General features: G+C 40.1%; 1 protein-coding gene across 14 annotated transcripts in view; it reads left to right on the top strand.

Moving 5' to 3' along the window:
* Window positions 1-15,346, top strand: part of sema4d (sema domain, immunoglobulin domain (Ig), transmembrane domain (TM) and short cytoplasmic domain, (semaphorin) 4D) — a 50,887-nt gene that overhangs the window by 13,908 nt on the left and 21,633 nt on the right. For 7 of the 14 annotated variants that reach the window (XR_013659478.1, XM_078956160.1, XM_078956161.1 and 4 more), the window contains 2 exons: window positions 320-437; window positions 9,574-9,628. Coding sequence is in view for 6 of the 14 variants with exons in the window: in XM_023960410.2 (XP_023816178.1) it covers window positions 400-437 (38 nt within the window). In the remaining 8 variants the exon portion in view is untranslated. The remainder of the gene's footprint in view (window positions 1-319; window positions 438-9,573; window positions 9,629-15,346) is intronic. The other 7 variants (XR_002874247.2, XM_023960410.2, XM_023960411.2 and 4 more) reach the window with 1 other exon arrangement.

Here is a 15,346-nt window from a genome sequence, read left to right as displayed (position 1 = left end):
ACCACAGAATTCTTGGTAATCAGAAAAGACTGAGGGTGTTGCAACCATCTGGTTGAAGTCCAGACTTTAACCTGACTTAAAAGCTCAGGCAGGACCTTCAGTAAGTTATGCATAAATATGTTGTGCAAGTATTTCAGTGAGCTGAAACTGTTGATGCAGATCAGAAACAACAATCTTTTATATCACTACAGAAAGTTTTAGAATGGTACAGTGTAAAACACTTTCGTTTTAGTGCAGCTGCAATCTTGGTGACAGCAAGTTTCTGACATGTATGCTTTCTGTTCATACGACTGTCTGAATTTCGTCGTCTTTCTTCCAGACCCGTGTTCCAGCATTAGGACCTGGCGCTGTCCTCTTCATCCATTTCCAGCTGTGTGAAGAAAGCAAAGAGAAGTTTTAATGAATCAGTTTTCCCCTGCCGACGCTATGGCCGACAAGTAAGTGTTTTTCTTCCTCCAGGGTGTGTTTGTGTTTGCGAGGAGCCTGCTGTACTCTGACCTTCTCCTGTGCTTGAAGTCAATGTCCTCTTTACTTTCACATGAGATTGTGTCCTGGGAGTGCTTTGAGTGCAAAGTTGGAAGAAAAAAACAGGGGTTCAAGTTGCACCGATAGAAAAAAAAGTGCCTGTTGTTGTGGGGGTTGGTATAAAGACGGTCTGTGTTACCCCTAAAGACGTATGACATTTGCATCATAGCTGATTTGCATTCTCGCTCACTGTTCTCCATTTGCCAGACAAAAACAGTTGTTTAAAGCAGTTTGATTCTTGGTCATGCACCTTTTTTCTTTTTTTTTTTTGCACCTACTTGATATTCTTTTTCTTTTCCTTCTGTTTTGTGGCATTCCTTACTCATCCCCCCCCCCCCCCCCCGCCTTTTCTTCTTCTTCTAGCCAATCTCTATTATTTTGTTTTCGTCTCCGTTGTCGACTTTATTGACTCCAAGCTCACTGTTTTCTGGATTTGATCTGTTGGCCTGAGAATTGAGCTGTTACAGGGAAAAAAGGAAGGTTTAAAGGCCCACTCAGAGGAAAATTGTGTTTTTTGGTGTTTTTAACATGTTCTTGTAGTGTCTTTCTTATGATGGAGGACATGTATAAAGACAATTAAGCTTAGAAGTACATTTCTGAGTATTTCTTTATTCAAATCATCGTGGTTTAGGAGCAGAAGAATAAATGCAGTTTGAAAAAGATTGTTTACGTAGAATCTACAATCAGCAGGCCACAAGCTGGTAATGTTGGATTGTGTTTTAAAGGGCCTGTAAGCTATCAAGAGAGCATGTAAACTGAGGGATGATGGGAAATGTTGGCAGTCTTACTCTGTGCCCACAGTCCCGCCCACAACTCAGAGGCGAATTTCTAATAAAGCTCTGCCACTCTGCAGAAACTAGGGCCTAGAAAACCTTAAGTTTTTTTTTTACATTTTTGTCAACGGGACAATCCTAGTTAAAAGACCCCTGGGAATGCTTTTACAATACATCAAAAGATGTTTCAATGAAATCAAAACAAGTCAGGTTTATGTCCAACATAACCCATAACAAAAGAACCATGAAGTCAGTTTCCAAATTCAAACACTATAAACTTAATTGGACTAGATCAAAAGTGCAAATGGAGTGGAGCTTCAAAGATATATTAGGAACTCAAAAAAGAAAAGTGAAAATTTTGAATGCAGATTAATATTTGCTGGTTGAAAGCAGCCTGCTGTGAGTTCAGTTTGTGTGCTCTTCGTCTTCTCTCCACTTGTTCTAATGCACCTGTTCACCCATGAGAGAGCAAAGAGGAAGACTGGGGGAAGGGACTGGTGACTCATGGAGTCCGTTAGGGCCTTGGGGTGCGTTTCCTGACTAACACTTTTGTCAGGGTAAAATATCATGTACCGGTATATATTTGGCTCGGACGGTTCCATGTTTACTTAAAGGGGAATTTGACACAAATTATAAGGCTCTTCCCCCTTTTTTTATATTTTATTTTTATTTTTTTTAAATATGCACTTCTAGACACGTTTTATTTTTTCCCTAAAATGTTTTTGGATGCAATGGAAAGATTTATCTGTTCTGTAAACTAGAGGCCAAAATTAATTTGTAACTAGAAGGAGCTGCATTTCCAGAAGAAAATGCAGGGTTGAATGCTGTACTGCTGAATGAAAGCTGAATTAGCTGAAGAAATGGCTGAACTGTACTGGAAGAACCATGAAAAGTTAAAGGTGCAAAAGTCCTAGCAGGAATAAGCTGAAAAAGTTGAACATTGTAATAGTAGAATGGCTGAAATAGGTCAAAATTTGTAGGACTTCAGCATGAAAGCTGAAATTGTTGAAGAAATGGCTGAATTGTTGAAAATTTGAAGTTGTTGCTAAAATGGCTAAAAGTACTAGCATTGGAATCAGCATCATCAACTGACTCCAAAAAACACGTTGTTTGAGAGTATTATATTGGTAAAAGCTACATGTTCTAAGTTGATAGAAAATCCACTCTTTTCAAAATGGCGGCTTTTCTATTGATTTTATCTCCATAGCAACCATTTTATGTTTGGGTCGCCTGGAGATGAGGAACAAATCAACGTCGGTTTCAGATGAATCGGAAAAAGTAAATTTTTGGACGTCCTTAGCAACGAGCTTTGTTTGCTAACCACGCCCACATTCCTTATATGTCCAGATCCAGTCAATTTCAATATATTCAGTTCCAGCCATGGATGAAGTTTATTGCAACATTTGCTTCAGATTTTGTCAAAAAATGCCCACCAAACAGTAGGTTGTGTTGCCATCCCATAATAATTTCAAAACGTATGTTGAAGTCCAAAGCCTTGTGAGCATTTCAATGTTTGAACGGTGCCTCTAGCTGAAAGATTGTTAAAGTTATAATGCTTGAAAGCAACAAAGGTTTTCAAGGATTCTCCATGTATTTAAATGAAGCAAAAATCTTGGAAAATCCTGGAAAATCTTGGAATATCTTGAAAAGTTCAAAGATTTGAAAGACTAAAAGTCGTAGCTGAAAGGAATAAGCTGAAAGGGTTGAACATTGTAATAGTAGAAGGATTAAAATAGGTGAAAGTTTGAAGAAGTTTAAAATTGCCTCACATTTTGGCACAAAATGGCCGCCAAACTGTAGGTGGTGTTGCCATCCCATAATAATTTTGAACCTTATGTTGAAGTCCAAAACCTTGTGAACATTTCAATATTTGAACGGTGTCTCTAGCCAAAAGAATGTTAAAGTTACAATTGTTTAAAAAAGCAAAGGTGTGGCCAATGGAGCAAAAACATTGGAAAATCTGGGAATATCCGGGAATATCTGGAAAAGTTCAAAGATTTGAAGGACCAAATGTCATAGCTGAAAGGAATAAGCTGAAAGGGTTGAACATTGTAATAGTAGAATGGTAAAAATAGGTGAAAGTTTGAAGAAGTTTAAAATTGCCTCACATTTTGGCACAAAATGGCCGCCAAACTGTAGGTGGTGTTGCCATCCCATAATAATTTTGAACCTTATGTTGAAGTCCAAAACCTTGTGAACATTTCAATATTAGAACGGTGTCTCTAGCCAAAAGAATGTTAAAGTTACAATTGTTTAAAGAAGCAAAGGTGTGGCCAATGGAGCAAAAACATTGGAAAATCTGGGAATATCCGGGAATATCTGGAAAAGTTCAAAGATTTGAAGGACCAAAATGTCATAGCTAGAATAAGATGAAAGAGCTGAACATTTTCATAGTCGAACGGTTAAAATAGGTGAAAAATTGTAGAAGGAGTTTAACTGTGAACTTCTGAACGAAAAATTCTCCATGTATTTCAATGGAGCAAAAATTCCCGGAAAACCTGGAATATCTTAAAAAGTAAAAGGATTTGAAAAACCAAAAGTCATAGCAGAAATAAGATGAAAGAGATGAACATTTTAATAGTAGAATGGTTAAAATAGGTTAAAAATTGTAGAAGTAGTTAAACGCCAAAAAACGGCGGAAGATACTATAATAATAATAAATAAAGAGAAACAGGAAAACAAAGGGTTGAATGCTTTACAGCATTCAACCAAAAAGACGCAGCACAGAGAAGGCTGCAGGTTTCTAAGTAAGTTGTTGACCAGTTTGCCCGCAGGATTGAAAGGTATCTGAGCAACGACGGGGAGGGGGCCCTCATTGTCTGCCAGGCTGGAGTCCGTGTCGTAGGACGATTGTTTGACTGCAGAGAATGATAAATGCTACGCTAAATGGAAAAGTTGGAGGATGTGCCCCCCCAACAGTGATGGCAAACAAAGAGTCTCTCAACTTGGGACTAATTAAGATTCCAAACGGCCAAATGATGATGTAGATGTTTTTCTCTTTCATGCATACGTAAATGCTCCAATTAATTTTATTTTTTCCATTTTGGCTGTTTTTTTAGGAGAAATTATTTACGCATGGACGTAAACTGGTGAACATTCCTCCAGTTTGTGTGTTTTTGATACAATCCACCAAAAAAATTTTTTTTTCTTTCAACTTTTTCAGAAACGTAGCCACTATCCTGACAATCCTCATATTTCTAATAGTGTTTATTCATTGTAAGATGTTCATGCATCAGTAACTGAACTGGAAGTTCTCTCATTGTGACTAAATGCTTTTCTCTTTGGGAGAGTTTCTAAAGGCAGATTTGCTCTGTGTTCCATGTGGGCCGAGATCCTTTTTGTTTAAGTTCAGGCCTGGATAATCCTCTCCTGCACACTCTGGGTAATGTAAGTGTGCGCTAAAATCCATTTGTTGCCTCTGCAGGATTGGAGAGAAAGGGAGTTTCACCTAGTAGTTCTGTTTCTTTTGAAAAGATTTGCACTTTGGGCCTATGGTTTCTAAGGTTTTGCACCATCATAAAAGAGCGGGAGGATAGTTTTTACAGTGAAACTGCTGTGGTACCTAAGGTTTAAACTATGAGAGTTTAAACGAGAGAGAAGTGTGCACGGATGAGCCAACTCCAGTTGGCTCATCCGTGCTCCAGTTCCTGACCGTTTACCTCGCCTTTGCTCCTGCTCCTACACCTGGCTGTGGATCCTGCCTCTGGCTCATCTCTGGCTCGTCTCTGCTCTGTACCTGACCGAGTACCTCGCCTCTGCTCCTGCTCCTGTCTGCTCCTGCTCCTACACCTGGCTGTGGTTCCTGTCTCCGGCTCGACTCGCGCCTTTGACTGTCCCCACAACCACGGCTGGATGAAGCTCGTCTGCTGGACTTTTATATATGTAGTTGTAGATTTAGATAAGTTAATTCTTCTCTAAGATTTCTGGTAAATCGCCTGTCCGTCCTGGGGGAGGATCCCTCCTTCATGTGGGCACCCCTGAGGTTTCTTCGTTTTTTCCGGAATCCGTTTTTTTTGGGAGTTTTTCCTTACCGCGAAGGGGGGTCTAAGGGCAGGGATGCCAGTATAGCTTAGTCAGTTTGCTAGTTCATTTTAGTATTTTTCTATTGAACTCTTTGTATTCGTGATCCTTTTGAGTTCATGTTTTACTTCGAAGCCCATCGAGACGACTGTTGTTGTGATTTTGGGCTATACAAATAAAATTGAATTGAATTGAAAATGTTCAGGTCTGTCTGAGAAAAGTGTGAGGGTTTACAGCCTTGTAAAATCTAGAAGTATTATCAAAAAATTAAGATGACTGCTGCTTTGGGCATTCCACCTATCACAGGCTATTTTTAGAACATAACTTTTGTAATAAACTGGATAAAACTGAAATGGTCAATAGTAATGAAATAAGTGACATCATTGTAGAAATTTTTTCAAATTTGTTCGGTCTCATTTCTTGAGGAGAATTGGAGACAAAGGGGATATTTTGTAAAGTCTAAATGTTTTTTCTCTCCTCTATTCCTACGGTCATCCTTAATCTTCATCGTCTTTCTTTCCTTATTATAAGCCAAAACTGAATAAATCCTCTTTTGTTATATTGAAGCTTGTCTCTGACCTTTTCCAGTTTGTCCTCTACCTCCACCTGTGGTGGAGTTTGCAGAAAAGTGTGTGTGTGGTGTGTGTACATGTACGTTTAGTGTTGGGGAATGTTTTACTGTAATTACCACAGTGTGAAAGAGATGAGTGGCCTTTCCCAGCCTACTCTGTTTAAATATGTCCGCTTTGCTTATCTGTATCAGTCCAGTTCCTCTGGATGTGTGTGCGTGTTTGTGCGCTTGTAGCCTTCATAAGGGTGGGAACAGAAGCGCATTGTAAGCAGTTTATGTAGGATTTTAAAGCTTCAATAAAAGGTTTTATGAACATTTTATGATTTTCAAATTATCAGACTTTCAGGTAGCATGAAGATTGAATAATCTGGTGTTTCCTTATCTGATAACACCTGATAATTGAATATCAATTAGCACTAGGCCTGCACAATGAATCGCAAATTTATCGTTAACGCAGAATCAAGCTGTGGAATATGCATATCGTAGAAGACGACGAAAATGGCAATAAATGGTTACTTTAAATATGCTAAAACAATCTTATGGCAGCTTGAAGTGTTTAATGAAACAAACCAATCCCTGTATGCATTTGACCAATCGAATGGGGACTCATTTACATCATGGACCAATCGGATGGAGCCCTTTATGGTAGATGTTTGTCTCCTATGTAGATGTGGGTCATTTGGAATATAATTTTTAAACTGTTGCAGTGAAATGGAAATGATGTTTTAGTCTGTTTTGCTATATGTTCATATACCGCGAGTTATATCGTCATGGCAATATTAATCACTAATATCGCAAGTTTTCCTCATATCGTGCAGCCCTAATTGGCACCATCGATTTCTCCCTGAAAAGCAGATTACTTCTGACCACATTTCCAACAATGGCGGATATATTTTTTCTACTTTTACATCTGTGTTTTTGCAAGCAAACAAAAACGCAACATCCTGGAATAGTGTTGCATCACCAAGGCAACAGCGCGTTGTCTATTTTGTAGACCTATCAGCTTCGACATTAGCAAAGCTAATGCTTCAACCATTCCTGCTGCAATCTTTCTTAAAACCAGACAGGTGTTTCCTCTTAAAGAATTAAAGTTTGAAAGTAACAGCACGGAAATCTCTAAAATCCCAAAGTTGGCTTTAATACAAACTTAGATTTTCTGTCTGTGGTATTTATATTGTAAATTCGCAAATATTTGATGGCTTCCAACCATCAGATATTTTTGTGGGAGTCTATGAGCCGTTTTGAAGCTGGTGCTTTGGTAGATTTAAAGCAAATTTAGCATGGTGCCAAGTTTAATCTGGGATTTATTTTGTTTATTTTTAATCTGTTAAGTATCACGATGGGTTGACTTCCTGTCTCGGTGCGTGTGCATTGTTTCTGAAGTGGGGCCATCAGTACATTTGTTCTGGTTCAAAGAGCCTTTAAAAGGTCCGCATCAGCCAGTTCTCATTCAGATCCCCTCATCAGTTGAAAACCCTGGACCTCATGACATCTCCATTTCCTCTTTGTCACCTCCTCACACCGCTGTGTCACTAAGGGTGTGGTTTGGGGTGTTGGTCGTCTTGCACTTCGACTCAGCACATCCTGAATTGAGACATTTGAAAGCCTGCTGTCGCAAGGCTTGGTTGCTAAATGGCAAAAAGTCCAGATCAGCTGTCACATGGTTTTGTGGAGGCCAAAGGAAGCCAAGTTGAAGTGTTTCCTGAAGATAAAGAAGGGGATGCGACCTTTGGCCTATGCCTCATCAATCTAATTGAACGTCATCTATTCCAAGAGCTCCATTGAAGCCGTCGGTCAGCGACAGGAGGCAGAGGTTTGATGGGTTGTGTTTCTGTGTATATTTGCATAGATGCTTTTGTTAGAGTCCAAGTGATATTTTGACAGAAAGCTGGGAAAGTGTTAATTATAAGAACATTGCTCACAGTGTGGAACTACACAACTCTACTCTGGAGGTATCTAGTACCACTGATGACTTCATTTTTTAGTGAATAGTGAACTGATCAGAGGTGTTGTATAGCCAATATTGACTAATAGAAACTCGATCCACCTTAAACACTGGCTCATTATCACACAAATGTCTTTTAGGCCAGATCACTCATGTTTAGCAGTGAACCAGACCCACAAGTTCTTTTTCCATTTAAATTCAGCTCTTTTCCTGTTACTTATTCACATAAATGTCTATAGATTAGTAGTGGCAAGAGGAAAATGATTCTTTGAATGGCACAAATTTAATCTGGGCATGAGAAACTGCACTAAAGTCAAGTAGGCCTGTTTTCCAGTCAAAAAGTGCTGGCTTGTACAGGACTCTGGGAATAAAGGCGGTGTGCTCGTGCACTGTGAACATATTCAGCCTTGATGTGAGGGTTTTCATTTTGGTCAGGGAAGCAGTCTAAAGAAACGGACTGGAAAGTGTTTGTGAAAGGAGGCCCAACCATCTGTCACAATGCTTCGCTGTCTTTACTCCAAAAGGGCTAAATATTTCTCCAGCACCAAAATAAAGAAGGCAACTTTTTTCCCCACTTGTATTCTGTCCTTTGTCTAATACCCATTGACTGTATATGAGAACTGGACAGAGTATGACGTCACCTATAAGAAAAACTTGCTTCAGAGTTCAACAAAATAAAGTCAAGTCGCCATTTTTTGCAATATGTCAAGATGTAACCAGAAATCGTCAGTAAACAGTGATTGGTGTGAGTCAGCATTTCTATGGCAACTACTCTCACCAAGCAGGAGTGAGCTTGTTGGAAGTCCACACCCCCACAACTTGAAAGCGGGCAACAAAAAATCTGTCAAACGTTTCAAACGCTGGATGTGGGTGCCAGCAGGGACCACATGCTTTTATCGAGGCATTTGATTGGCCAGTCTACAACTTAAATAACCCGCCCTACAGAGAAAAATATCATGAAAAATAAATTGGGATTAGCAAGAACATGTTAAAAACGTTTATCATAGCAAGAATGGTTATTCTGACAAATATATTGATTGAAGTCTATGGGGGTTTGGCTTCTTGGAGCCACTGGGCACTTCCTGTTAGGAATGCAGGAGGGAGGAGTCACTCAATCCAGTTCCTGTAAAGTCGCTGCTCATACTCTAGTTCTTCTTTCCTTGTTTTCACCATCCATCCTTCCATGGTCCATCGATGGATAAATGCATTTTCCCCCATTAAAGTCAAATCATGGGACAAACTTAAAACTCTTGTTGGGTTTTAGTTTGGATAATTAGTCATTTTTCTTTCATTTGATCCATTTCAAGTAAAAAAATGTTTCAAAAAAACCAATAATATGAACATTTTAAACTTAAATTATCTTTTAAGATTTCATGTGTTGATGTTGCCATCTGAAATTCAGATCTACTCCGGATGCCATGACTCAACTTCAAGACAATGCCACCTGGAAATTTGAAAACCTTTCACTGACAGACATATTTAAGATTTCATGTTTCTTCGCCTCTGCTTCAATTTCTGACACCTAACAAGGCAACAAGAAGTCTGTGTTTTTTTGTTGTTTTTTTTTTGAATGGTTGAGCTTTCTTAAATGTTCAGTGGTTACTTCTACATCAGACTTTCTAAGATTCATTTGTTTAACCATGATCTGATAACTAACTGCCCACGTGAAAGTAGATGCACATCTCACTGACACCTCATCCATGTCTTGTCTGATCTTTGTCTTCTTCCCCCCTCCCTAGCCTGAGGATTTTATAGCTCTCCATCCGAAGACGTCGCATCTTTTAGGAGCCACAGGTTAGAAACTCTACTCCTCTTCCTCCTCCCTGTTTGTTGTTGTACAAACTGCTGCTGTGATGCTTGGAGGGCTGCAAGCTTGCTCTTGAATGCTCTTTCCACCCTGATCTGCCACCACCTTACTGCTTGTTTTTTCTTTTTCTTTTCTTAATGTGTGTTTTTACTTTGATACCCTCTTTCAACTAGCTCCTGCTTGCACTGTGGTTTTTCATTTGAAATGCTGCAGGTGTTCACTCCCTCTTTGTTCTGGGCTTCTTTCTCAGGCGGATTTCTTTTTTATTTTTTTTAATTTTATTTTATATTTTGTTGCTGCTTTTCTTCATGCATGTTAATAGATCGCATGGCGACGCTGTCGTTGTTTAAAAACTTTATTGATACCAGGATGTGGATCAGTTTCTGAAAACCTGCTTGGGGGGGGTTTCCGTCTCCTCTGACCGGACTTTTCTCAGCTAGATCCTCCTTTGCTGCTTCTGCTAGGTGGACCACACCTGATCTAGGTGATCTGCATCAGAAAGCACAGAGGAACATAGAAGCACATCCTAGATTTGAGATGGTCGTCTGCGGCGTTTTATTTTGTATTATGCTATTTTGAAGCCAATCATTTAATTTATGGATGTCACCATCTTCACCCCACATGGTTATTTCATGACCAAATTCCCACCTTTTTAAAGAAATTGACAGAAACTCCTAAAAAAAAAAAGTCCCATAAGTACAAATTTTATGTAACCAGAGCATTAAAATGTTTGTGAACCATGATGAATGTTAATGTTTTATAATACAAGACTTTTCAGTAAAGTTTGGATGGACTGCTTTTATAAACAGCCCTTCTAGTGGTTCCTCCATTTGGTCTGGCCTTGGGTTCCTTTCATTTTCAAATGGGCTTCAGCCTGGAAGTCGGAGGGTTGCCACCCAATTTTACGGGAAGAAATCTACATGTATACCAGAAGTCGCTATATAAAACATCATTGTTACTTTTCTAACCAGTAACACCATGAACAATGAAGAAGTAGAAGAGAAGAAGCCGCTGTGATGAGCAGTGAAACTTTTAAAGTCTTGTTGCCCCGAGGAAAAACAGTTGTTGTTTCCAAATTTTTTAGCATTTATTTTAATAAAGTAACAGACCTTTTACTTTTTTTTGTCATTTATGTTCTACAGAGAATGGCATGTGAATGGCATATTAAGCTTCACAGGTTTTCATTCTTCAAAAATCAAAACCTATTCTTAATGATCGTTAGATTTGGGGCGTGGACTGTTAGATCCCTTGAATATGGTTGCGTTAAAACCTGCTGCGTTTATAAAAGTAAGCTTAGCACAAAAGATAAAAGATCTCAGGATTTGTCAGTTAAACTCGTTGCTTTTTATGAACTTATGTAAAGCACATGTTTTAACCCCCCCCGATGAAATGGGGGTGATGGCATTAAAAAAGTGTTTAATCTCTTTTACAGTAAAACAGTGAGCAGTTTGTGCTGTGCATGAAAAAGTTTACCTGACCCCAATCTGTAGGGCAGATCAGGAGCGATTGGAGTGATTGAAAGTTTGGCTTTGTGTCATTTATCCCCCTGTGCTGCTGTGGATGGAAGGGTTGTTCTTTTAGTGCACTTTTATGCCAGCTTAAGGGGGGGGGGACACCCGTTTTGTGTTGTGGCAGCCTGTGGGAGATGGGGTGCATTTTCACACAGCACTCCAAAGGAGGTTTATGTTCCTGCTGGCCAAAATTACCACCATGAAATCGGTCCCTGTTGAAGAATGCTGGGAGATAAAAGCATTAGAAAAAAAGTGGTGTTGAAAAGCAGAAAAGGAGGAAGAAAATATGGCCTGTTTGTAGTAATGTGTACTTTTTTTTTTTTTAAATGTTGACTGGCTGGTGGGAGAACCTAGTATCTGTCATCCCGACAAGTATTTATCACATTTTCTCACCAAACAACAAAAACCATCAAAAACAATCTATTTGGATCCAAGTAGTTGTTGTAGCTGGCTTGATTTATTATCTAGACCTCGGGTTTTGTTTTGTTTTTCTGGAGTCATCAGCTGTTGCTGTATAAAAACTACTCCAAAGTGGCCATCAATCCCCAGACTGGGACCTAGGACCTTAAGCTGAGAACCACAGGACCTTCAGCTGGGCTTTCACTACTTCCAAAAATAGTCCCGCAAAATATACTCCCAAGGCCAGGCTGACATCGCGGCAGCCCCAAGGAACTGATCTCAAGTCATGGATTTAGTACTTCTGCGAGTGGTGTCTTTAATATGACCCCCAGGCTGTAATATTCCTCTGTAATAAATTAAAGAACAGTGTTGGAGTCCAGAGAATAAAAATAAACCTTTTTTCATCTCTTTGGACTCGTATGAAATTTCCAGATTTTCAAAGTGACTCCCTAAAACGATCCCAAATATGTCCCACGTGTTTTTCACAAATGTCAGTAATAAAACCTCTCCTCTCTGGCCCTCCTGTAATTAAAATGAGAGGAAGCTGGTGATTATGTTTTCGTGTTGGACTACAGAGGCGCGCTCGCTTCTGGTACGGAGGGGAACACCACCACCTCTACTTGGATTACTTCACCGGGCCCCGTATGTTTTATAGGAATGTTTTTCCGATCTTCCAGAGTCGCGTGAGTCAGGGACTGGGTGTGTTGTTTTTACAAAGTTTGCCATCGGCCGACTAAATATACTCTTCACTGGACCTGACCCTTCATTTGCTCATGCTGCGGCCTCTTTGTGTCCACATGCTAGCTCAGCAGAGGTCCAAAAGCTAGTAATTACAAAGCACGGTTTTCGCTCTATGCCCTTCAGTGATACCTTCACACAAGCGCTTCCCCATTTAACCATCTGGGTCGTACCCATCGTTTAATTCTACCTAGTTGGTTCAGTTCAACTATTTGTTTTCACTTTATTTTGGATTGGAACGCACAACTTATCATTTGGTCTTAAGTGTTGTCGACAGATCTTTTAGAAAAACCTCAGTGCGGTTTAAAAAATGCAACCTTTTCTAGTTTATGCGCATTGGAGCTCTGTGTCATGCACAGACTGCTGCATCATGTGCAGCAGACATAAACTGTGGGAAAACGGAAAGCCAAATGTTGGTTGGGTTTTATCGTAACAAAGTTTGACACTATAGCAATTGAAATACAAACTAAAAAAAAAAAACTTCACTTGTGTCTATGAATTGACCGTAATCATCAATAAATCCAACAGTCATGTGACCGTTGGATTGATTTGTGGTTGCAGCAGATTTGCCTCTACATAGTTGTGAACAAATGCAACCCCAAATTCCCTATGGCAGTTTTAGCGTCTTTTGGGATAAACTTCTGGCTTTTTGTCAGGGTTCCTGAGAGGCTTTTAATACCACAGCTGGCATCAGTGTGTGCATGCGAGCGTGATCAGGTCTGTGCCACATCTAGAGCCAAACTGTTAATCTGGGTATGACACTGGATTGAGAGTTTGTCCTCAAATGGAAGTCATCTGCTGTTGTCTGATTGGATAGAGCTCTCGTAGTAAACCTTTCTTCCTGGTTTTAGTTCCAGGTGTCAATTGCTCAAAGTAAACGTTACATGGCAAGGAAAATGTTCGGTTAAGTGGTAGTTTTTTGTTTTTGTTTTTTTTAAACAGTTTATTTAACATACAAAAGATTTCAAAATGTGGCATTTAACTTTGATATATCAGGAACATCTAGTGACTGTCACATGAGTACCAGTGAGAATCTAACCATCAGAACTATTTGGAAGAACTTCAGCAATGCAGCCTGACTGATCTTAAGGTTGATGCTGGTGTCGTCAAACCCGCAGCTGGTTGGGTGCCACACAGACTGCTGATAAATGGTATGGCAGGGCGGTTTTGGAGGCAAAGTCTGTGATCGTTGCACAATGTCTCTGTGGTATTTCATCTGCAGAAACGATCTAAAAACCCTGCAGAAGTTTCAAAAATACAAAACATTTGAAAGCTGAGTCAAGTTTTAAGCAGTTTGTTTGCTGAATTTCCTCAACAATGAAAATTGTGTTTTTGGTGTTTTTAACATGTTCATATTAAAAGTGTGGGGAAATACATATGAAACTAATATAATGCCCTTAATTCTACTACAGAAGAGAGCTATTCGAATTATTCACAAAGCTAATTTTAGAGATCACACAAATGAACTTTTTATTAAGTCAGGCTTATTAAAACTTAAAAATTTAATTGAATTGCAGACCTTATTAGTTATGTTTAAAGCCAGAAACAGAGATTTACCAGAAGACCTACAAAAGCTTTTTATTTTTACCACAGAAGATGAAAATCATAGGAGAAAATTTGATTTCAAACAACAGATTGCTCGAACAACATTAAAGCAAAAGTGTTTGTCAATAGCCTACGTGCACGATAGAACTTCCGGTTAACATCCGTGTTTCGAGTGTGAGGCCGACAACTTCCTGTTGGTCGTGTTATTGTTGTGGGGAGTTTTGTTGAGTTGCTAGTTTTGAGTAAATAGGAGCGGATTTCGGGTAAAAGAAAGGCGTTTGGTGTTTCAACGCGTGACAAAGACATCACAACATTGTTGTGTACCCGTGTGCGAATTTGTCAAAGTACAACAGTACTAATAAGCTTTCATAGCTTTCCAGTATACTATGTGTCGGTGAGAGCCGAATGGATGGTGAACACGGCGGGAGGACTTCACCCCAAGCAAGACGAGTCGTGTTTCGTATTTGCAGCAATCGGAAGGAAAATGCGTCATGTAAACACGCCGTTCGGAATATTCTGCCCCGGTCTCGTTCGGATCAAAATTTCTTTCCGATCGAGATAGCTGGGTATACCGATCGTTGTTAATGTAAACGGTTCATTCCGATCGTGTGTCACTGCTGCTCTGGGTTACGTCATGATAGACGGTGTTTCGCTGAGAGAAAGCTAGTGAGCTCATACGGGACCGACCAGCGGCTCTGCGGACGCCCCGCGTAAAGCCCCGCTCAGCTCTCGCCCAGCTGGCTCTCCCGTCTCTTTCACCCCTCACGAGGGAGATGCGGGGGGGGGGGGGGGGGGGATGCGTGTCCACTGACGTCTGGACCCGGCATCCGAGCTCTGCGTTCGGGCTCCGGTGCCAGTGGACCGAGTGAACCTCTCTGCGCAGAGCAGCCGGATTTATTAATGTGTTAGGGGAGAGATGCTTTGTTACGTGTGCGTTTATTGTTTTGTTGTGTGTGAGAATTCGGACTGAAAGCCGAGCCGCCGCTCTGGGTTAGCGGCTGCCGGACTCGCGAGGGCAGAGCAGAGCACACAGTGTGTGTGAGCTTTTCAGAGCAGAAATGCCGCTCAGTCCTCAGAAACTGTTCAAAAAAATCACGACACATGGAATTGTGTATCTAATTGTGCCCCGACAAATAAAGGCTGATCATTTACGTGCAGCCAGGATGCAGATTGCAGCGTTTCCCACATGGTTTGTCCTGGATTTTGTCTCCATCAAAAGGCTAATGTTGTTAGCCCGTGTTGTTAGCCTCTCCTAACACTGGGTTGTTCTTCAGTTTTGTTCTTCTTCCACAAAAAAAAGCACTGACCACAAGGATTAAATATAAAATGATGAGCAAACAGGCACTTCATAATATTCATAAAATTAATAAAAGCACGTTTGGAAGATCGCCACGTATATTACCGAGCTGCTGCATAATGTGACAGCACAGGTTTGTCTACAACGGGACACATTTCCTTTCGGTATTTTCGACACTATATATTTTAGACACGATATTTTGCCCATGTAACCAC

This window comes from Oryzias latipes, chromosome 12 (genome assembly GCF_053564925.1).
Source record: "Oryzias latipes strain Hd-rR chromosome 12, Olatipes_Hd-rR_3.1".
Classification (NCBI taxonomy): Eukaryota; Metazoa; Chordata; class Actinopteri; order Beloniformes; family Adrianichthyidae; genus Oryzias; species Oryzias latipes.
Note: the sequence above shows the minus strand (reverse complement) of the source record. Positions and strands in the feature narration are given on the sequence as shown.